Source organism: Danio aesculapii, chromosome 20, assembly GCF_903798145.1.
Source record: "Danio aesculapii chromosome 20, fDanAes4.1, whole genome shotgun sequence".
NCBI classification, from domain to species: domain Eukaryota; kingdom Metazoa; phylum Chordata; class Actinopteri; order Cypriniformes; family Danionidae; genus Danio; species Danio aesculapii.
This window is the reverse complement of record NC_079454.1, coordinates 53,356,398-53,381,753: the sequence shown is the minus strand read 5'-3', so window position 1 is coordinate 53,381,753 and position 25,356 is coordinate 53,356,398. Positions and strand designations below refer to the sequence as shown.

The following is a 25,356-nucleotide window of genomic DNA, read 5'->3' as shown; positions in this document are numbered from 1 at the left end:
TGAAAACTCTCTGAAATAAATATAAAAACGGCTGGATTCCCTTTCCTTTTCATTACAGGTGCAGTCTCCTCTTCACATGCAATCCTTAAATCAGTCATATAGCGGTGCGTGACTGTCAGCTGACACGCTCTATACTGATAAATAGATGCTGTTTCCCAAACAGATGCTGTACACATGATTTAAAGCGGAGTGAAAGTCTGGATTGTGGGTTTGTGTTTGAACAGACATCTACACATAATTAATAATAATAATAACATCTAAAGAAGTCGATCTTGGTAGGTTTTTTTCAAACACAACTAATTTCGTCCTAAATGAGCATAAAAAGTTAGGAAAGCAATCGAAAGCTTTCATTATAACGTTAGATCTGTGCGTTTTTAAAGTGACACCTGTTATTTAATGTAAAGAAAATAAATAAATAAGAGATTCATTCGCTGCTCTTTAATCACAATGTGTGAGTTATACAGTGAAGAAACGGCTAATGAGATTTGATAGCTCGATGATTTGATAGATATCTATTTCATTAGCTTTTAATTTTAATAACTGTTTGCTAATGTATACTATTTAATTTTTCTTTTGTAAATAATAATAATAAAGCATATTACTGGCCATTTAACTGTTTATTTACAATGAAACAGCTCCAAATGAACATATTTGGTCATTTATGGATTTTTGAAAGGGTTGGGGGGGATGGGGGGTGGAAGTGTCAGGGGAATCCCTTATTATGGTGGGCATATCCCTTATTTTCACATCCCAATGTTGACAGGTATGACCATGACGTCTCTGAGTGTGCAGCATTCATTCATGAGAAAGACTTGGTTCAAATCAATCAGCGTGCTCCATTGTGCATGATGTGCAACTTCATTAATATGCATGATAGCTTTGAAGACCTGTTACAGTGTTCAGACGGCAGAGAGACGCCATGTTGTGTTGCCAAAACAAGTGGAAGAACAAGAATTTGAGTTTTATTAAAGGTTTTTTCTCGCATTCGCCATGCGGTATCAAACACTCCATTATAACTACACTCTTCCAGCAATTCCTCAAATCAAATATCTGGTTTGTCACGGGGGCATGCATGAAATGTTCCTGAATGAATGTAAAAGTGCCAAACTGCAGTTAAAGTCAAAATATTAATCATTTGCCAAATAATTTGACTACAGATGTCCATGCAAACACAGTCACTGTCTTTCTCCCCTGCATCTGTGTGTTTGTTTTGCTGAAAATGCCCAAACAGAAACTCCCATTTTAATGCAAAACCTTCCCTCTTTCCCTCCCCCGAGACTCCCACCTAAACAGAGCCAGACACGCCCACTTTCCTGACCTTTTTCCAAACTAGAGGTGTGAAAACACCCTGCTGAGACGGGGGGGTTTCATGGCCCTTTAAACTCCATGTCCAGTTCAGCGCTTCCCTCCGCTGCGCCTGTCAATCATTCTTCATTCATTCACAAGTCAAACTGCGTGCCGCGTTCATGAACAGGAAGAACTTTCTACAAGACTAATTGTTCCTGTTAGTTTAAATAATCAGTGCAGAAATGCATTTAGTTTTCCATTAAATGGGTTCATTCTGACATGCATTGCTGTTTCTACATCATGTTGCTGTGTCTGTTAGATCACCAGATCGCATTCACAACACTGGAGTAGAGAGGGTTAATACCTGCTCTTCACACACAAACTAGGCCTACCTGAAACGTTAAATTAGAAAAGCCTCAATAACACACTGGACAGATCCTCAACGCACTCATTTCTTCCTTTGTGCTGCTAACTTTTGAAAGTGTCTGCAGATACTGGTGTCTCTGTGATGCATCATGCACTTCATTCACGCACCGGCTGCACACACGTGATGTGCGCCGCTCTGTAAAATTATTCTGTGATATTAAAAGTTTCTGTTCTCTCATCCTTCAACCTGAGTTTATTCTTCCGAGGTGAATACTTTCAGTGCTGAGAATAGTTTGTAAAGCCTGGCCCATTGTGGTCAAAGTAGCTGATTAACTGAATAAAAGTGAAACTGACGGTGCAATATGGATTGTCATTAACAGACAATTATTGAGCCTAATATAGGCGACTCTGAAACTGTTAATATTTCACTGTCATTTTATTTATATTCATATTTTATTTAACAGAGCAGTTTGTGTTTTGACACTGTGTCATCTGTCATATACAGTAGGCCTATAGGTCTGTTATTTTTACTATAGAAGATTTATTATTTGAGTTCATCACCAGAACTATAGAAACTATATCAGATCAGATCTGTATCGGTCGACACTCAGAATTTTTGGCATCGGGATCAGATTGGTATCGGTGCATCCCTAATCATAAGTGCAATTAGCTCCTCAGAAATAACTGCTTTTTGTCTGACATTACTTAGTGTGTGTGTGTGTGTGTGTGTGTGTTTAATGTGTAATGTGAACCACTAGCCAATAGCTTTTTGTGTTTTACCGGTGCATGTTCTTTGGTCAGCGCTCAGCTCCCATCCTGCTCTGCAGCTGCAGTGAATGCGACTCTCTGCACCCAGAGAGCATATATGATCACATCCACCATTCCTCAGGGCACACGAGGTCACGTCTGCCAAGAGAGATACACACACACACACACACACACACACACACACGCACACGCACGCACACGCGCACACACGCGCACACACACACACACACACACACACACACACACACACACGCACACACACACACACACACACAAATATGCATGCATGCGTTAAATGGATCTGAAAATGCATGAATGCAATGAACAGAAAATGTATGCACTCAAGGATTGTTAAATGTATGCAAGAAATGGTCAGAAACTGCATTAAAAAAGCAAGAGATGGAAGATGTGATGCAACTGTTGGAAAATGCTTGCATGCAAAGGCTTACAACATGCAGGAAATTATGCAAAATGCAAACATTAAATGAACGGAATATGCATAATGTCAAAGAAAGTAAAATACATGCACACAACAGTTTTAAAATGCATGCAAATAACATATGGGAAATGCATGCATGCAATGCATAAAAAGTAATTCATGTAACAGATAAAAAATGCAAAGCTGCAACAGAAATCACATGCATGCAATGAATAGAAATGGCAGAAAATCAGCGGATGGAAAATAAATAAAATGAATGGCTAAAATAAAATGAATGGCTAAAAATGCAAAAAAAAGTGGGAAGTGCATACATGCAATCAGGGCTTGACATTAACTTTTTACATAAAATGACTTGATTTAGATTTTGCGTTATCTCCACATGCCTCCTCATTCATTTCACTTATTGTGTGTGGTGTATGAGCTCAATAATCAGAGCAAATGCTCATGGTTTCATAGTATTACAGTTAGTTTTTATTTCACATAATATTCAGAGCTCAAAATGAAGGATTTACTAAATTTATCTCTGACTACACCAAACATATACAATTAATTCTTAGCCACAAATTTTAAATGTGTCAAAAGAAGCTAAATCTAGCTGTATACTCTACTTTTTATTTAATAAAACATATGCACAGTAATCTGTCCTGGCTAAAGGTCCCAGATCAGCAGTTAACTACACATAAATGAGGAGTTAATCTGCCATTAAAGCAATGTTATTGTAAAAAATGATAATTAAACCATATTAACGCAAAAGAAAGCAGGTAAAAACATACCGTGTGATAATGAAAGGATGATCACACACACACGGTTAACATTAGACCCATTAATAATCTGTTCAAAGAATGATTAAAGCGAAAGCAACCGGTGCTGCTTATAAAAAGACACATCAGGAACTCTTGAAAGCAGCAAGACTGTGGGTGCACCTTCATTACTTTTTGTCTAGTCTATTTGAAAGAGAACCGATCGCATCAGTTGTGTTTCTAGACACAGTTGCTTCACGCAAGGAAACAGGAGCGTGCACGCTTTAGAAACAGTCGCGCACATCACCTCAGCTGTTCATTCGGTATTCACCTGCTATTTTTGTCAGTTGTGTTGCTTCTCAATTCTAAGATCATCTTTGCATGCATATTGGACCATCCTTATTGTCGAACTCTGCTTTTAGAATTATTATTCGGGAAAATTATTTTCAACCAGCCAAAGTGGCTAGTGGGAGTGTCTGTCTAACCCGCCACCGTTGAAATCTACCCGCATTTGGTGGGTTAGTGGGTGTTAATGTCAAGCCCTGCATGCAATGCATTAAGAAAGTATCTAATAGATTGAAAATGCAATTTCTAATCATTGCATGCATACTTTTGATGTTTACATAAATCAAGGAAATACAAAAAGCATAAAGGCAACACATGATTAAATGCATTTAAGAAACAGAGAGAAAATGCATAAGAGAAACGAAAGGAAAATGCATGCATGCAAATGATGAAAAATGCATGAAAGCAACAGATAGAAAAGACATTCATTCAACAGATGAGAAATGCACAGATGCAATGGATACGAAAAGCATGCACATAACAAAATATACGAAGATGCAACAGATAGAAAATGCATACATGAAATAAATGCAAAATGCATTCTAGAAACAGATGGAAAACGCACACAAAGCACAAGGGACAATGAATATAAGCAACTGATCCTCGCAAGTGACAGATGGAAAAAACATGCATGCAACAGAGAGAACGTGCATGAAAGCAGCAGATGGGAAATGCACAGATGACACAGATAGAACGTGCATACATGCAAATTTAAGCCGTTGCAAACCAATGAAAGCATAGTTTAAAACACACACACACACACACACACATATTACATACTGACGCAGGTGGTGTTGCGCAGGTCCAGCAGCAGAGGGTAGGGACAGTGACACTGGTGGCCGCCTGCGGTGTTTGTGCACTCGTGAGAACAGCCTCCGTTCTGCAGTTTACACTCGTCTATGTCTATGAAACACATTCAGTGAGGCTTCTGAGTGAAAACAGACTCTTGACCTGTCCCTAATGTGAACTGAAAGCAGACTGACCCACACAGCTGTGTCCATCGATGTGCAACTGGAACCCGCGTCGACACGAACACAGAAATGATCCCGCTGTGTTTGTGCAGGTCTGTTCACAGGTGTCGTTACTGCTTACACACTCGTCCACATCTGCAACACATAAAATGCACTAAAGTAAATGTGTGTACACCAGCGGTGGTTATAGACCCCAGTACCCTTTGGGGGACTTAAGTTGGCTGACAGATTAAGTTGGCTTAACCCTCCTCAAAAAATGACCTGTGCACTATTATAACAGCTATAAGAAATAACCCAAACAATCATTTTTCATCTTCCAGGCTGACGTTGTTGGTTGTTGTCGCTTCTGTACCTGTGCAGTTGTGCAGATCTGCAGTGATGCTGTATCCGGCGACGCACTGACAGCTGTAGCTCCCTGGCTGGTTTGTGCAGGTGTGTTCACAGAGTCTGTTATCCTGAGTGCACTCATCCACATCTGAACAACACACACACACACACACACACGACATCACCATTATTCTTATTATCATCACTATCTTCTTAATCATAATCATCATCACCATCTCCATCACTGTCATCACCAAAATCAGAATCATTATCATTACCATCATTACCACCATCATCACTTTCCTCCTCATCACCATCATTTTCACTATCATCACCACCACCATCCTCCTCATTACCATCATAATCATCATCATCCCTATCATCACCATTAACATCACAGTGACGATCACCATTCTCCTCATCACCATGCTCACCGCCAACACCATTACTCTCATCACCATCATTATCACCACTTTCCCCATCCTCATCATCATCACTATCATGACCATCCTCACCACATCACACCATTTACATCACCATCACCATCCTACTCATGACCATCATTATCCTCATTGCCAACACCATCAACACGATCCTCCTCATCACCATCATCACGATTTTTACCATTCTCCTAATCAACATCATCACTACCATCACCATCATCACAATAAAAATCATCATCACTACCATCTTAATTATTACTGTCAACATCATCCTCATCGTCTACACCATCATCCTCACCATCATCACTACCATCACCACCATCATCACCACATCACAGCATTTACATCATCATCACCATCACAATAACGATCACCATCCTACTCATGACCATCACCATCCTCATTGCCAACACCATCAACACGATCCTCCTCATCACCATCATCACGATTTTTACCATTCTCCTAATTACCATCATCACTACCATCACCATCATCACAATTAAAATCATCATCACTACCATCTTAATTATTACTGTCAACATCATCCTCATCGTCTACACCATCATCCTCACCATCATCACCACCATCATCACCACATCACAGCATTTACATCATCATCACCATCACAATAACGATCACCATCCGACTCATGACCATCACCATCCTCATTGCCATCACCATCATTATCACCATTTTCACCATTCTCCTAATCACTATCATCACTACCATGACCACCCTCATCGCCAAGATCACCTTCATCACTACCATCATTATCATCATCATCATCACAATTAACACCATCATCACCATCACTCTCATCACTTTCATCACCATCATTATCACCATTTTCACCATTCTCCTAATCAACATCATCATTACCATGACCATCCTCATCATCAAGATCACTCCCATGATTATCCTCATCACAATCATCACTACCATCATCATCATCATCATCACAATGAACACCATCATCACTACCATCATAATGATCGTCATGACCAACGTCACTACCATCACAATTATCAGTCAACATTATCACCATCACCATCCTCACCGTCAACACCATCATCTATAACACCATCATCACCACCGTCATCATCACATCACACATTGTCATGATCATTACCATCACCATTAACATTACAATAACATCACCATCCTACTCATCACCATCCTCACAGCCAACACCATCATCAGCATCCTCCTCATCACCATCATTATCACCATTGTCACCATTCTCCTAATCACCATCATCACTACCATGACCATCATCATCGCCAAGATCACTACAATGATTATCCATATCACCATCATCACCTTCTCTGTCATCACTATCATCTTCACAATCATTACCGCCAATATCATCATCGTCATCACTACCATCATCATCATCATCATGACCATCATCACCACCAGGGGTGCCACTGGCCGCCACAGGCCCTCTGACAAGTGATCGCTGATGAAAGTGAAGAGCTGGGGTGGGGGGAGGGGCTGATCGCGAATTAAGTGAAAAGTGGGGGGGGGGTGTTTGCGCGGGCCCTTGATAATGTCTCTGCGGGCCCTCTAAATGTATGGGCCCTTAGAATAGCCCTTACTTTCCCCCCCTAGCGGCGCCCCTGATCACCACCATCATCATCACTGTCATCACTTTCATCATCATCACCATTTGCACCATTCTCCTAATCAACATCATCACTACCATGACCATCCTCATCACCAAGATCATTCCCATGATTATCGTCAACACCACCATCACTACCATCTTCATCACAATTAACACCATCATCTTCACCATCATCACTACCATCACAATTATCACCATCAACATTATCACCATCACCTTCCTCACCGTCAACACTATCATCACCACAGTCATCATCACATCACACATTGTCATGATCATTACCATCACCATTAACATTACAATAACCATCACCATCCTACTCATCACCATCCTCACCATCATCATCAGCATCCTCCTCATCACCATCATTATCACCATTCTCCTAACCTCCTCATCACTACCATGACCATCCCCATCGCAAAGATCACTACCATGACTATCTTTATCACTACCATCATCATCACCATCCTCCTCATCTCCATCATCACTATCATCGTCACAATCATCACCACCTTCATCACTATTATCATCATCATAATTTACACCATCATCTTCACCATCCTCCTCACCATCATCATCATCATGACCATCACAATTATCACTGTCAACATCATCATCGCTACCATCATCATTAACCGTGGCCATCATTACTACCATTAGAATTACCACCATCACTCTTATCATCACCACCATCATCATCATCATCACCATCAACCCCATTAACATCATCACTGTCATCACCATCATCAACATTAGCATCTTCATCACCATCACCCCATTAACATCATCACTGTCATCACCATCACCCCATTAACATCATAACTGTCATCATCATCAACATTAACATCATCATCATTGTCATCATTACCTTCATCAAGAGGATGGTGATACCATCACGACCGACATCACTACCATCACAATTATCACCATCAACACAATTACCATCATCACCTTCATCACTACCATCACAACTTACACCTTCATCTTCACCATCCTCCTCACCATCATCTCTACCATCATAATCATCATCACTACCATCATCATTATTGTGGCCATCATCACTACCATCACAATTATCACCATCAACATCATCATCACCATTACCATCCTCACTGTCATCATCATCATCACCATCATGATTCAGACAGCATGGATGTGTTATCTGGATCTCAGACTGACCGTAGCAGGCGTGTCCGTCTCCGCTGTATCCCTGATGACACTGGCAGAAATATGAGCCCATGATATTCCCACAGCGAGCGTTGACATCACAGCCGTGATCCCCGGACAAACACTCATTTATATCTGCGTGCAAATCAGAAATCAGATTCAGTGTTTTCCTGCTTTTATCAGGACTCAACACATGTGGATTTTCATGGGCAACACAGTAGCGCAGTGGTCAGCACTGTCCCCTCACAGCAAGAAGGTCATTGGTTTGAGTCCAGGCTGGGTCAGTTGGCTTTTCTGTGTGGAGTTTGCATGTTCTCCCCGTGTTGGTGTGTGTTTCCTCCAGGTGCTCTGGTTTCCCCCACAGTCCAAACACATGCAGTGTAGGGGAATTGATCCACTAATTGGCTTTAGTGTATGAGTGTGTGTGTAAATAAGTGTGTTTGGATGCTTCTCTGTACTGGGTTGCGTCTGGAGGGGTCCGCTGTGTAAAACATATGCTGAAATAGTTGGCAGTTCATTCCGCTGTGGTGACTCCTGATGAATAAAGGGACTAAGCCAAAGGAAAATAAATGAATGATTTTGACATTGATGTAATCAAATTATGTTTACAAACGTTTTTGAAACCATTTTTAATTGAATGTTTACATGTCTGTGTAACTCACCTGTGCAGTGTGTGCCATTGCCACGGTAACCACGCTGACACACACACCTGTAGCTGCCCAGTGCATTTTCACAGTCTCCTCGACCATCACACAGGTGTGGCTGCTCCACACACTCATCCACATCTGCACACAATATACACACACACATACACACACACACATTACTATTTACATTGCTTTTAAAATGCACACCATACACTAAGTGAAAATTGTTTAGATAGTTTAGGTACTATCTTAGCAGGTAAGAAAGCCTAGACACAGAGCACTAGACAGACAGACAGATAGACAGACAGACAGACAGACAGACAGACAGACAGACAGACAGACAGACAGACAGACAGACAGACAGACAGACAGACAGACAGACAGACAGACAGACAGACAGACAGACAGACAGACAGACAGACAGACAGACAGATAGATAGATAGATAGATAGATAGATAGATAGATAGATAGATAGATAGATATACAGACATATATAGATACATACAGTCCATCCGGAAAGTATTAATAGCACTTAGGTCCCAGGGTTGACAGTTTTTGTCTAAGCACAAACCAAGCATGAAGACAAAGGAATTGTCTGTAGACCTCCGAGACAGGATTATCTGGAGGCACAAGGCTGGGGAAGGTTACAGAAACATTTCTGCTGCTCTGAAAGCTCCAATGAGCACAGCGGCCTCCATCATCTGTAAGTGGAAGATGTCTGAACCACAAGGACTCTTCCTAGAGCTGGCCGGCCATCTAAGCTGAGTGATCAAGGAAGAAGGGCCTTAGTCAGGAGGTGATCAATAACCCGATGGTCACTCTGTCTGAGCTCCAGCATAGGGAGCTCTCTGTATATAGAGGAGAACCTTACAGAAGGACAACCATCTGTGCAGCAATCCACCAATCAGGCCTGTATGGAAGAGTGGCCAGACTGAAGCCTCTCCCTGCCTGGAATTAGCCAAAGGGCATCTGAAGGACTCTCAGACCATCAGAAACTAAACTCTCTGCTCTGATGAGACTTAAATTGAGCTGTTTGGAGTGAATTCCAGGCGTTACGTTTGGAGAAAAGCAGGCAGCGCTTATCACCAGGCTAATACCATCCCTACAGTGAAGCATGGTGGTGGCAGCATCATGCTGTGGGGATGTTTTTCAGCAGCAGGAACTGGAAGACTAGTCAGGATAGAGGGAAAGATGAATGCAGCGATGTACAGAGACATCCTGAATGAAGACCTGCTTCAGAGTGCTCTTGACCTCAGACTGGGGCGACGGTTCATCTTCCAGCAGGACAATGACCAAAAAAACACCGCCAAAATATCAACGGACTGGATTCACAACAATGTCCTTGAGTGGTCCAGCCAGAGCCCAGACCTAAATCCTATTGAACATCACTAGAGAGATCTGAAAATGGCTGTACTCCGTCGCTTCCCATCCAACCTGATAGAGCTTGAGAGGTACTGCAAAGAGGAATGGACAAAAAAAACAGGTGTACCAAGCTTGTGGGATCATATTCAAAAAGACTTGAGGCTGTAATCGCTGCCAAAGGAGCATCAACAAAGTATTGAGCAAAGGCTGTCAATACTGATGTACATGTGAGTTTACAGCTTTTTTATTTGTAATAAATTTGCAACAATTTCAAAAACTCTTTCTTCACATTGTCATTATGGGGGATTGTGTGTAGAATGTTGAGGAAATCAATCAATTTAATCCATTTTGGAATAAGGCAACATAACAAATGTGGAAAAAGTGAAGCGCTATCAATACTTTCTGGATGCAATGTTTATAGACAGACAGACAGATATATAAACAGGCAGACAGACAGATAGACAAACAGACAGGTATACAAATAGTCAGACAGACACATAGACAGGCAGAATATATATATATATATATATATATATATATATATATATATATATATATATATATATATATATATATATATATCGTCGTGTAGGTCTTTTAAATGCATTTTGCGACAGGATAAGACATACACACACGACTGTTTAAGTCGGTAAAAGACCACAGACACATCTCACCTTCATCATCACCGAACACACGTTTATGCTGTCTGCTTGCGGTATCAAATTACATTAAAACAACTCTCTCCTATAAGTCCTTACTTTATATTTGCATTCAGTAGCTCAGAGTTTGTGATGAGGGTATGAATGAAATCTTACTGAATGGAAGTAAAACTGCTGAAAATTTTAAAATGAATTACCAAACATTACATGAATTTAAAATTTCTCATGTGAAACTGTAGAGGGGATGTCATTTACTGCATAGAATTCATTAAAACAGAAGTTAAATAACATTAATAAACAGTTTTCCATTCATAAATTTCATCATTGAAGATTTCTTAAAAATAGTGAAAAAATCTTGTCTCGTTCTCGTGACCCCAATCTCGTGTCTTGTCTCGTGAAGTAAGCGTCTCGTCATACCCTTAATATATATATATATATATATATATATATATATATATATATATATATATATATATATATATATATATATATATATATATATATATATATATAGACATAGACAGAAAGATGTACAGACAGACAGATAGACACAAAGACAGACAGATATGCAGACAGGCAGATATACAGAGAGGCGACAGGAATACAGGGAGACAGTCAGTCTATTTATAGACAGATAGATATACAGGCAGATAGATATACAGGGAGACAGATATAAAGACAGACAGATATAAAGACAGACAGACAGAGAGACAGAGAGACAGAGAGACAGAGATAGATAGATAGATAGATAGATAGATAGATAGATAGATAGATAGATAGATAGATAGATAGATAGATAGATAGATAGATAGATAGATAGATAGATAGATAGATAGATAGATAGATAGATAGATAGATAGATAGATAGATAGATATAGATAGATAGATAGATAGATAGATAGATAGATAGATAGATAGATAGATAGATAGATAGATAGATATCCAGACACACAGATATACAGACAGACATATACTGTATAGACAGACAGACAGACAGACAGATAGACAGATAGATAGATAGATAGATAGATAGATAGATAGATAGATAGATAGATAGATAGATAGATAGATAGATAGATAGATAGATAGATAGATAGATAGATAGATATCCAGACACACAGATATACAGACAGACATATATAGACAGATAGACACATATATAGGCTGACTTACAGACAGACAGGCAGACACACAGGACGTCATGTAGACAAACAGATATACAGGCAGGCAGACAGATGATTTACAGATAGACAGACAAATATATATACAGACAGACAGATTCGCACCGACACACGCCGTTCGCTCCTCTCTGAATCCAGCCTGACACACACACGTGTAGCTTCCAGCCGTGTTCACACACACGTTCCCCAGCTCCCTCCGGCAGCTCTCCTCGAAATTACACTCGTCAATGTCTGTGGAGAGAGGAGAGTGTGTGGACATTCAGCTCAACCTCACACCACAACCAAACTACAGAAACACACAACACACAATACACTATATATATATATATATATATATATATATATATATATATATATATATATATATATATATATATATATACATATATATATACATACATACATACATACATACATACATACATACATACATACATACATACATACATACATACATACATACATACATACATACATACATACATACATACATACATACATACATATATATATAGAGGGTGGGCCATTTACATGGATACACCTTAATAAAATGGGAATGGTTTGTGATATTTACGTCCTGTTAGTGGCACATTAGTATATGTGAGAGGGCAAAGTTTTCAAAATGGGTGGTGACCATGGCGGCCATTTTGAAGTCGGCCATCTTGGATGATGGATGATGGGTCATGTGACACATCAAACTTATTGAGAATTTCACAAGAAAAATAATGGTGTGCTTGGTTTTAATGTAACTTTATTCTCTCATGAGCCCCCTCACATATACTAATTTGCGTTAATATCACCAACCATTCCCATTTTATTAAGGTGTATTCATATAAATGGCCCACCCTATATATATATATATATATATATATATATATATATATATATATATATATATAAAAATAAAAAACCTAAACAGGACACATTACTGAACTCACACAATCAAATGCACACATACACACAAACAAACACTCACAAATACACAGACACACAGAAATACACACACACACACTTACACACAGACACAGAACTCACCAACACAGTTCTGGCCATCGAGTGCCAGCACAAATCCCTCTGGACAGGAGCAGCTGAAAGATCCTGGTGTGTTTTTACACTCGGCTCCATTACCACACGCCTGCAGACCTGTCACTGAGGCCAACACACACTCATCCACATCTACAACACACACACACACACACACACACACACACACACACACACACACATCGTTGGTGTAGTAGTATCAGTTGTAGTAGACGTCAATGTAGATGTTGTAGTAAGAGTAGTAGCAGTCGTAGTAGTATCAGTTGTAGTAGTGGTAGGTGTTGTTGTAGTAGTATCAGTAGTAGTAGTGGTAGATGCTGTTGTAGTAGTATTAGTAGTAGTAGTGGTAGATGTTGTTGTAGTAGTATCAGTAGTAGTAGTGGTAGTGGTAGATGTTGTTGTCGTAGTATCAGTTGTAGTAGTGGTAGATGTTGTTGTAGTAGTATCAGTAGTAGTAGTGGTAGGTGTTGTTGTAGTAGTATCAGTAGTAGTAGTGGTAGATGTTGTTGTAGTAGTATCTGTAGTAGTAGTGGTAGGTGTTGTTGTAGTAGTATCAGTAGTAGTAGTGGTAGATGTTGTTGTAGTAGTATCTGTAGTAGTAGTAGTAGTGGTAGATGTTGTTGTAGTAGTATCAGTAGTAGTAGTGGTAGATGTTGTTGTAGTAGTATCAGTAGTAGTAGTGGTAGATGTTGTTGTAGTAGTATCTGTAGTAGTAGTGGTAGGTGTTGTTGTAGTAGTATCAGTAGTAGTAGTGGTAGATGTTGTTGTAGTAGTATCTGTAGTAGTAGTAGTAGTGGTAGATGTTGTTGTAGTAGTATCAGTAGTAGTAGTGGTAGATGTTGTTGTAGTAGTATCAGTAGTAGTAGTGGTAGGTGTTGTTGTAGTAGTATCAGTAGTAGTAGTGGTAGGTGTTGTTGTAGTAGTATCAGTAGTAGTAGTGGTAGGTGTTGTTGTAGTAGTATCAGTAGTAGTAGTGGTAGGTGTTGTTGTAGTAGTATCAGTAGTAGTAGTGGTAGGTGTTGTTGTAGTAGTATCAGTAGTAGTAGTGGTAGGTGTTGTTGTAGTAGTATCAGTAGTAGTAGTGGTAGGTGTTGTTGTAGTAGTATCAGTAGTAGTAGTGGTAGATGTTGTTGTAGTAGTATCAGTAGTAGTAGTGGTAAATGTTGTTGTAGTAGTATCAGTAGTAGTAGTGGTAGGTGTTGTTGTAGTAGTATCAGTAGTAGTAGTGGTAGGTGTTGTTGTAGTAGTATCAGTAGTAGTAGTGGTAGATGTTGTTGTAGTAGTATCAGTAGTAGTAGTGGTAAATGTTGTTGTAGTAGTATCAGTAGTAGTAGTGGTAGGTGTTGTTGTAGTAGTATCAGTAGTAGTAGTGGTAGATGTTGTTGTAGTAGTATCTGTCCAAGCTAACTGAGTGTATTAAAGATGTTAAAGACTGGATGACCAACAATTATCTTCTCTTAAACTCAGACAAAACAGAATTATTACTTATTGGGCCTAAATCCTGTACACAGCAGATCTCACAACTCGACCTACAATTAGAGGGATACAAAGTTAGCGTTAGCTCTACTATAAAAGATCTGGGTGTCATATTAGACAGCAATTTAACTTTTAAAAATCATATATCCCATGTCACAAAAACTGCTTTCTTTCATCTGAGAAATATCGCTAAGTTACGAAGCATTCTATCCATCTCAGATGCAGAAAAGCTAGTCCATGCTTTTATGACTTCTAGGCTGGACTACTGTAATGCACTGTTTGCTGGCTGCCCAGCATCCTCTATTAACAAACTTCAATTAGTACAAAATGCAGCTGCCAGAGTTCTTACTAGGTCTAGAAAATTTGATCACATCACCCCAATTTTATCCTCCTTACACTGGCTGCCTGTTAAGTTTCGTATTGAATTTAAAATATTGCTTCTTACATATAAAGCTTTAAATAATTTTGCTCCTGTTTATCTAACCAATCTTCTGTCTCGCTACAATCCAACTCGCTCTTTAAGGTCTCAAAACTCAGGGCTTCTGGTAGTACCTAGAATAGCAAAGTCGAGTAAAGGAGGTCGAGCCTTCTCATTTATAGCTCCTAAACTCTGGAATAGCCTTCCTGATAACGTCCGAGGCTCAGACACACTCTCCCATTTCAAAACTAGATTAAAGACCTATCTGTTCAGTAAAGCATACACTTAGTGCACCACTTAGCGGGCTTCCACACAGGTTATGCATCTTGTTGATATACACTGTGAACATCAGCTACGCTAATTATCTTCTTTATTCTCCATTTCCACCTGGGGATACTCTTCCCGAGGCCCTCAGACTATGCAGAGTCACTGATTCGATCCAAGACCAACGACGAGATGATCCCAAGGTTTTTTATATCCTGGACCAGGCCGTATCCTGAGCAGCTACTGTGATGGTCATGGAGGAGTGGAGAACATGAGACTGATTCCTGTGACGCTCCAGAGACAGACGAGTCTTCGCTGAGGCCAGCTTCCAGCCTCCGCCACTGAGACTGCAGCTCTGCACAAGACGTTTGGCCAGCGGAGAAATTAAAATGGTCGTGCCCAACTGAGTCTGGTTTCTCTCAAGGTTTTTTTTTCTTCACTTCCGCCATTAGTGAAGTTTTTTTTCCCTCTCCGCTGTCGCCACTGGCTTGCATGGTTCAGGATCTGTAGAGCTGCGCATCGATGGATTTGCTCTTCAGTATTTGGACTCTCAGTAGTGATTATTAAACCACACTGAACTGAGCTAAACTGAACTGAACTTAAACACTACAAACTGAACTACACTGTTCCTATTTACTGTGACCTTTTATGTGAAGCTGCTTTGACACAATCTACATTGTATAAGCGCTATACAAATAAAGGTGAATTGAATTGAATTGAATTGAATAGTATCAGTAGTAGTAGTGGTAGATGTTGTTGTAGTAGTATCAGTAGTAGTAGTGGTAGATGTTGTTGTAGTAGTATCAGTAGTAGTAGTGGTAGATGTTGTTGTAGTAGTATCAGTAGTAGTATTGGTAGATGCTGTTGTAGTAGTATCAGTAGTAGTATTGGTAGATGCTGTTGTAGTAGTATCAGTAGTAGTACTGGTAGATGCTGTTGTAGTAGTATCAGTAGTAGTATTGGTAGATGCTGTTGTAGTAGTATTAGTAGTAGTAGTGGTAGGTGTTGTTGTAGTAGTATTAGTAGTAGTAGTGGTAGGTGTTGTTGTAGTAGTATCAGTAGTAGTAGTGGTAGATGCTGTTGTAGTAGTATCAGTAGTAGTATTGGTAGATGCTGTTGTAGTAGTATCAGTAGTAGTATTGGTAGATGCTGTTGTAGTAGTATCAGTAGTAGTACTGGTAGATGCTGTTGTAGTAGTATCAGTAGTAGTATTGGTAGATGCTGTTGTAGTAGTATTAGTAGTAGTAGTGGTAGGTGTTGTTGTAGTAGTATTAGTAGTAGTAGTGGTAGGTGTTGTTGTAGTAGTATCAGTAGTAGTAGTGGTAGATGCTGTTGTAGTAGTATCAGTAGTAGTAGTGGTAGATGTTGTTGTAGTAGTAGTGGTAGATGTTGTTGTAGTAGTATCAGTAGTAGTATTGGTAGATGCTGTTGTAGTAGTATCAGTAGTAGTACTGGTAGATGTTGTTGTAGTAGTATCAGTAGTAGTAGTGGTAGGTGTTGTTGTAGTAGTATTAGTAGTAGTAGTGGTAGGTGTTGTTGTAGTAGTATCAGTAGTAGTAGTGGTAGATGTTGTTGTAGTAGTATCAGTAGTAGTAGTGGTAGATGCTGTTGTAGTAGTATCAGTAGTAGTATCAGTAGTAGTATTGGTAGATGCTGTTGTAGTAGTATCAGTAGTAGTACTGGTAGATGTTGTTGTAGTAGTATTAGTAGTAGTAGTGGTAGGTGTTGTTGTAGTAGTATCAGTAGTAGTAGTGGTAGGTGTTGTTGTAGTAGTATCAGTAGTAGTAGTGGTAGATGCTGTTGTAGTAGTATCAGTAGTAGTACTGGTAGATGTTGTTGTAGTAGTATTAGTAGTAGTAGTGGTAGGTGTTGTTGTAGTAGTATCAGTAGTAGTAGTGGTAGATGTTGTTGTAGTAGTATCAGTAGTAGTAGTGGTAGATGCTGTTGTAGTAGTATCAGTAGTAGTATCAGTAGTAGTATTGGTAGATGCTGTTGTAGTAGTATCAGTAGTAGTACTGGTAGATGTTGTTGTAGTAGTATTAGTAGTAGTAGTGGTAGGTGTTGTTGTAGTAGTATCAGTAGTAGTAGTGGTAGGTGTTGTTGTAGTAGTATCAGTAGTAGTAGTGGTAGATGCTGTTGTAGTAGTATCAGTAGTAGTATTGGTAGATGCTGTTGTAGTAGTATCAGTAGTAGTATTGGTAGATGCTGTTGGTGTAGTATCAGTAGTAGTATTGGTAGATGCTGTTGTAGTAGTATCAGTAGTAGTAGTGGTAGATGCTGTTGTAGTAGTATCAGTAGTAGTATTGGTAGATGCTGTTGTAGTAGTATCAGTAGTAGTAGTGGTAGATGTTGTTGTAGTAGTATCAGTAGTAGTAGTGGTAGGTGTTGTTATAGTAGTATCAGTTGTAGTAGACGTCGATGTAGATGTTGTAGTAGCAGTAGTGGTAGATGTTGTTTTAGTAGTATCAGTTGTAGTAATATCAACAGTAGTAGACACACAGGTTAAGTACCAAATCCCACGTAATATTAATATTTTGGTTGTTTATTAGTTTGATTGTACTAACTAATATTACAGTAATTATTTATCATTATTAAAATAACTATTTATGAAGTACATATTTTGCAGGATCTTAATATCTACACTAGTGCTGTCAAATTATTAATCATAATTAATCGCATCCAAAATAAATGTTGGTATTTACATAATGTATGTATACTCACCGTGTATAAATATTGGGTATGTATATAAATAAATACATGTAAAATAGAAAAAAAAATACAAAACCAAAAAATGTGCATTTAAAGTTTATATAAAATTCATATTCCATAAAAGTATAAATATTTTATAAATATATTTAAATTTAATATAAATAAAAAATATCATATTTATATATTTATTTATTTTAAAATTTTATTTATTTATTTTTATATTTATTTGTCTTTAAATTTATATAAAATTTGTATTCCAGAAAAAGTATAAATATTTTAATAAATATATATATATATATATATATATATATATATGTGTGTGTCTGATAATATTTTTTCTTCTGGAGAAAGTCTTATTTGGCTAAAATGAAAGCAGCTTTTAATTTTTTAAGAAACATTTTAGGGATAAAATTATTCGCCCCTTTAAGCTATATTTCATATAGTCTCCAGAACAAACCATCATTATACTATAACTTGCCTAATTACCCTAACCTGCCTAGTTAACCTAATTACCCTAGTGAAGCCTTTAAATGTCACTTTAAGCTGTATAGAAGTGTCTTGAAGAATATCTAGTCTAATATTATTTACTGTCGTCATGACAAAGAGAAAATAAATCAGTTATTAGAGATGAATAATGAAATGAGGTGATTATTTAAAGGTTAATTACTCTAAATTATTTTGGCTAATAATTCAGGGGGCTAATAATTCTGACTTCAACTGTATATATATATATATACAGATTTATATAAGATTTGGAGTTTAATTTAAGTGAAATCTAAAACACAAAAAGGTCATGTCAACTCTTAAGATAATTCGTTTACCCAAACTTGAACATTTTAAAGAGCATCTGTTGTGTACTGTGATGCAGATCTGAGTATGAAAGATAATCAGATGTTGACCTGTACAGCCATCAGTGCTCATCAGGAAACCACGGTGACAGCGGCATACGAATGACCCAGGTGTGTTTGTGCAGTTGGCATGGAAACCACAGGGCCCTGGGTCACCCAGACGACACTCGTCAATATCTGAGAGATTTCAAAAGAGCATTTAAATTATTTATTAATATTCATAGTTATAATCTATGCAAATTATATAAGATATTAATCTAATGTTCACTAATTAAGATCGATATGCGTGTGTGTGCGCGTGTGTGTGCGCGTGTGTGTGTGTAACCAAAAGTCCCCACACGTATAACAACACCAAAATATTTAATAAAATAAATATAAAAAGAGTGACTCAGTGGTTAGCACTGTCACCTGATAGTTAGAAGGTCGCTGGTTCAAGTCCCTGCTGGGTCAGTTGGCATTTCTGTGTGGAGTTTGCATGTTCTCCTCCTCCGGGTGCTCCGGTTTCCCCCACAGTCCAAACACATGCGCTATAGGGGAATTGATGAATAAATTGGCCGTAGTGTGTGTGTGTGTGTGTGTGTGTGTATGCGTTTGTATGAGTGTGTATGTGTGTGTTTGAGTGTTTCCCAGTACTGGGTTGCAGCTGGAAGGGCATCCGCAGCATAAAACATATGCTGGAATAGTTGGCGGTTCATTCCGCTGTGGTGATCCCTGATGAATAAAGGGACTAAGCCAAACGAAAATGAATTTTTTTTTGTTTTATGATTGATATCTTCATTTTGTTTTCAGGACTTTATTTGATTTGGATTAAATCATATAAAATACATTTAAATAATATGAAATAGAACATTTAAAAATATTAAATATTATTACAATTTAAATTTGCTTCTGTAAAATCAGTATTGTCAGTATTGTTATATTTCAAATGTAAGTTAAACCTGTGATTCAATGCTGAGTGTGTGTGTGTGTGTGTGTGTGTGTGTGTGTGTGTGTGTGTGTGTGTGTGTGTGTGTGCTTTGACCTGGTAATGAAGCTTTGGTTGAAGTATCACTCATATTGCTGGCAATGAATGTAACTTCATTCTGAAAGCAAACACACATTATGGACAAAACATATAATAATAACACACTTAATAAACAATAAAACACATTAACTTTAATATTTCAAGGAGATTAAAATCACAACATTTCCAGTGGTACTGTTAAAATCCACACTGTTTTTCAAAACATATATACAACTCAGAAACCACTTGAAAAATAAACCGTTTCTGTGTATTGTTAATGTATTTCTTTGCGTTTGAGTAAATCATAATGTGTCAAATCTTCTCAGATGTTTCAAAGCAAAGAACGAGAAATGGACCCCAATTGTTAAAAAGCATTAAAATGCAATATTTTTATTTTAAAGGGCACATAGGTTACCCCTTTTTTCAGATTTAATATAAGTGTTTTGCGTCTCCAGAATGTGTCTGTAAAGTTTCAGCTCAAAACAACTATCAGATTTTTTTATTATACCTTTTGCAAGATTCTATTTTATACATTTTTGCACTAGGGGGCTGTTTTGTCGTACTGCTCCTTTAAGGCTAGTCCTCCCCGCCCACCGTTTCTACGTGCCTTTCTGCAAGCCTATATCTCCTCCCTCGGCTGCATCAGACAACAGACAGACTTAAAGGAAGCAGATCTCACGTAGCGTTTGTGAGAAATACTACAGTAAGAACTTTACCAATGAGTATTTATTGTGCAGTTGCATCGATGAGTCACACACACGCACGCACGCACGCACGCACGCACACACACACACACACTCTCTTGATCACATTTGATGATGTTTGATGATCCTAGCAAACTGAACAGGCCTTTTATTCCCGGTTGCTTTGCGCACGTCTGGTCTTAAAATGATTATACACGTGACTACCAGGGCATGTTAATACGCGCAGCTGTCAATCAATTTTGTGGGTGGGGCAACCGCACTCTTACCTAAAGTTGTGGTCGGTCTGAAAACCGCTCCAATTGGTCCACTGTTTTTATGTTGTTAAATAAAAAAAAGGACTGGGTGTGTTTATTTCACCCCAATATGACGATCTATACACTATACCTACACACACGTCTGTCCAAACAGCTTGAAAAGTAGATTTTTTACCAAAGTTGCCCTTTAAATTCTGAACTAATGTTATCAGAGCTTTGCAGAATGAAACATACATTAACATTTAACTCAACACTGATGTAGAGGAGCTAAAAAAGGCACAGGCTTTTATTATATTGCATAAGAAAAATTTAAATTATTTTTAGAACAAGAAAGATTTGTTGAACAGTGACAGTATTTTAGGACAATTTCCTCATAAATTGTGATATATGCAAACTGTACGTTTAATATCAGTCACACTTTATTTTAAGGGGTAACACTTTCTTTTGATGGTCCATTTGAGTATTAGTAGACTGTCTACCTAATATCTGTTGACACTGCTCCTTCAACAGACATTTAACTGATTATAAGAAACTTTACAAGTACATGTTTGCAAAAAACATGTGCAAGTACTCTAACCCCAACCCTAACAGTCTACTTATGATCTAATGAGAATTAGCTGCAATGTAACTTAAATTCAACAAACAGACCATCAAAATAAAGTGTGACCCTTATTAATAGTTATTAAGGTAGGTTAAGATTAGTCCTGTCAAAAGATGTATATTTAAGAAAATGTTTATTTAGATTTATAAATATATATATATATATAGTTGAAGTTAGAATTATTAGACCCCCCCCCCCTGAATTATTAGCCCGCTGTTTATTTTTCCCCCAATTTCTGTTTAACAGAGAGCAGATTTCTTCAACACATTTCTAATCATAATAGTTTTAATAACTCATCTCTAATAACTGATTTATTTTCTCTTTGCCATGATGACAGTAAATAATATTAGACTAGATATTCTTCAAGACACTTCTATACAGCTTAAAGTGACATTTAAAGGTTTACCTAGGTTAATTAGGTTAACTAGGCAGGTTAGGGTAATTAGGCAAGTTATTGTATAACGATGGTTTGTTCTGGAGACTATCGAAAACAAATATATAGCTTAAAGGGGCTAATAATTTTATCCTTAAAATGTTTCTTAAAAAATTAAAAGCTGCTTTTATTCTAACCGAAATAAAACAAATACGACTTTCCCCAGAAGGAAAAATATTATCAGACACATATATATATATTTATTAAATATTTATACTTTTATGGAATACGAATTTTATATAAATTTAAAAACAAATAAATATAAAAATAAATAAAATATTAAATAAATAAATTTTTAAAATAAATAAATACATATATATGATATTTTTTATTTATATTAAATTTAAATATATTTATAAAATAGTTATACTTTTATGGAATAAGAATTTTATATAAAATTTAAATGCAAATATTTTGGTTTTGTATTTTTTTTCTATTTCACATGTATTTATTTATATACATACCCAATATTTATACACGGTGAGTATACATACATTATGTAAATACCAACATTTATTTTGGATGCGATTAATCATGATTAATAATTTGACAGCACTAGTGTAGATATTAAGATCCTGCAGAACATGTACTTCATAATAGTTATTTTAAAAATGATAAATAATTACTGTAATATTAGTTAGTATAATCAAACTAATAAACAACCAAAATCTTAATATTACGTGGGATTTGGTACTTAACCCGTGTGTTAATAGTCTAAGAGTTACCATATTTTTAAATTACAGGTCAAGCATTTTTGTAAATACACTGATCTTATTATTTTAATTTATTATTACATTTTAATAAACTAAAATAAAAAACAAGACTTTATAATAATAATAATAATAATAATAATAATAATACATTTTATTTATGATGCTCTTTTCTTAAAACTCAATGCACTCCAATGTATACAAACAATAAATCAATCATCAATTAAATATATAATACAAGCAAACTACAAAATAAGCTACAGTGCTAAATGACAAATTAAAGAAATACTATAACTTTGCATTTAGAATGCAAACACACTTGCTTGTCATAAAATCAATTTAAGGCAATTAAAAGGCAAGTAACACTACAGTGCATTAAAAAAATCATGTTTTTCCAACCTGGCCCGTATTTTCCAGTGTGTCTGTGTATCTGAGGACTTCTTGTTGAGCGCTGAGAGCCACAAACAGCATGAGAAACACTGACAGAGTCCACCAGACCGACACCATCCTAAACACGCAAACATCACATCAGTGTCTACACAAGCACTATGCAGGGCTCATAAAACACACTTCAAAGACAAGTGAATGTAGACAAAGAGAGCTGCAGGTCTGGGGGTCGAGCTGATGATGTCAAGCCCAGACATGAAGACTACAGTCATCATCATTCTGGGGGGGAAAAATCTCTCACACACACATTCCCACACACAAACCTACAACATATCAGTCTAATCATTAACATAAAGAATACATTGGTATAATAAATACTACAGTATTGTTGAATCAAGCGCCTTAATTAATCTGTGGTGGTGATTCTTTCGTAACACAGCTGGATAAACAAATGACTATATGAGCAACTATATAAACAAATACAATATTTAAACTATACAAACAAATGACTGTAGCTTTCAACAACTATACTATAAGGTATATTATACTACAATACACCACCGTTTACTGTAGTAAAACTAAAATATAATACAGTATTTATTAGTTAATACTACAGTATGCTGTAACATTCATTAACAAAGTGTAAACACTTATACATAATACATATACAGTCTGATAGTGTTTACTATAGTATGGTTCAAAAACAGTATGGTTCTTTTTTCATTTGACATGTCATTCAAAGTTCTTAGACTTTAAAGTAATATATTAAACTTAACAAAAGCCAAAAGAGAGCATTATATTGCGTATATTTCCCGCTGAAAACAATACATCACAGAATGGTGTTAATAGATAGGTTGGAATGGGTATATATTGGTTTAAATGAACACTGTATTGGTCTCTAAAGATATTTTCCGTCTATCTAGTGGCTAGTCATTTTAAAACAAACCAAAACACACTAAAACCCATTAATGTGATTTGTTTTTGATGGTTTAACCTGAATGTTTTGTGGTTTTAAATGTATTTGTAATCGAAGCCATTGTTTTCCTCTTTGACGTTGTTACATCGCATTATGGTTGCTCTCGTGAGGTGATTTGCATAGCATAAACAACATAAACTATCAACAAACAACCAACAGAAAAACATGCCATAAAAGAAAGACTCAAAATCTAAATTTAAAAGATTTCAGTTGAAAAACTCACCTGAAGTAACGGAGACTCAAGCTGCACAACCAGATCCCAGCGCTTTCTGATGCTAAACGACTCTTTAACTGACACGGGAATCGCGACTCCCAATAAATCCCAAAACGATTCGCATATTTGAGTTCAAACTTCATAAAGCGTTTTATAAAGTCTTGTAAAATATATTACAAGCGATATTACACTGCTTATAGTATCTCAAGGCACAAAAACATACAGCAAATCGATTAGTTATTTGAATCGAAAGGATTTGTTCATTTTACTGAATCGAATACACGAGAAAAGAGTCACTCTCCTGAATCACTCCCGCTGCGTGAAAATGATTCCACATCCTGCGATTTAACTCTTTCCTGGCCCTTCACTGAAAAACTGTAACGTAAACCCCATTAAAAACATATTAAAGTAAATAATAGAGTTTCTGAAATACTTTAATAAACCTGCTGTGGTAATACAACATCTAAATATAAACAAATTACCCAATACTCTTTTAATACTATGATACACCAGTTTACTGTAGCAAAATTTAAAGTATACTATATTTATCAGGGCTTATTAGTCCACTAATTGATACTACAGTATGCTTTAGCTCTCATTTTGTTAAAAAAAACTACAATACATACACTGTATAATATATACTTTATAGTATGGTTCAAAAACATAAGTATTATTCGTGATAGATTAATATAGTATTTAGGATCACTCCAAAATTAAGAACAGGACCACTGCTGTGAACAGGAAACTGAGGCTACAATTCACACAGGCTCACCAAAACTGGACAATAGAAGATTGGAGAAACGTTGCCTGGTCTGATGAGTCTCCATTTCTGCTGACACATTCAGATGCTCGGGTCAGAATTTGACCTCAACAACATGAAAGCACGGATCCATCCTGCCTTGTATCAGCGGTTCAGGCTGGTGGTGGTGTAATGGTGTGGGGGAGATTTTCTTGGCACACTTTGGGTCCATTAGTACTAACTGAG

The 25,356-nt window shown here is 37.2% G+C and overlaps 1 protein-coding gene across 2 annotated transcripts in view; it reads right to left on the bottom strand.

Annotated features, from left to right (window-relative positions):
* The window catches only part of si:ch211-221n20.8 (latent-transforming growth factor beta-binding protein 1), a 37,122-nt gene extending 12,593 nt beyond the window's left edge, over positions 1–24,529 (bottom strand). For both annotated transcript variants that reach the window (XM_056481262.1, XM_056481263.1), the window contains exons 1-12: positions 24,381–24,529; positions 23,194–23,302; positions 20,111–20,171; positions 19,141–19,266; positions 13,366–13,506; positions 12,436–12,561; positions 9,143–9,265; positions 8,493–8,615; positions 5,269–5,391; positions 4,929–5,051; positions 4,726–4,848; positions 2,434–2,559 (exon numbers count right to left, since the gene is read on the bottom strand). In XM_056481262.1, the coding sequence (XP_056337237.1) occupies positions 2,434–2,559; positions 4,726–4,848; positions 4,929–5,051; positions 5,269–5,391; positions 8,493–8,615; positions 9,143–9,265; positions 12,436–12,561; positions 13,366–13,506; positions 19,141–19,266; positions 20,111–20,171; positions 23,194–23,302; positions 24,381–24,514 (1,438 nt within the window). In that variant the 5' untranslated portion in view covers positions 24,515–24,529. The remainder of the gene's footprint in view (positions 1–2,433; positions 2,560–4,725; positions 4,849–4,928; positions 5,052–5,268; positions 5,392–8,492; positions 8,616–9,142; positions 9,266–12,435; positions 12,562–13,365; positions 13,507–19,140; positions 19,267–20,110; positions 20,172–23,193; positions 23,303–24,380) is intronic.
* Positions 24,530–25,356: the final 827 nt, after the last annotated feature.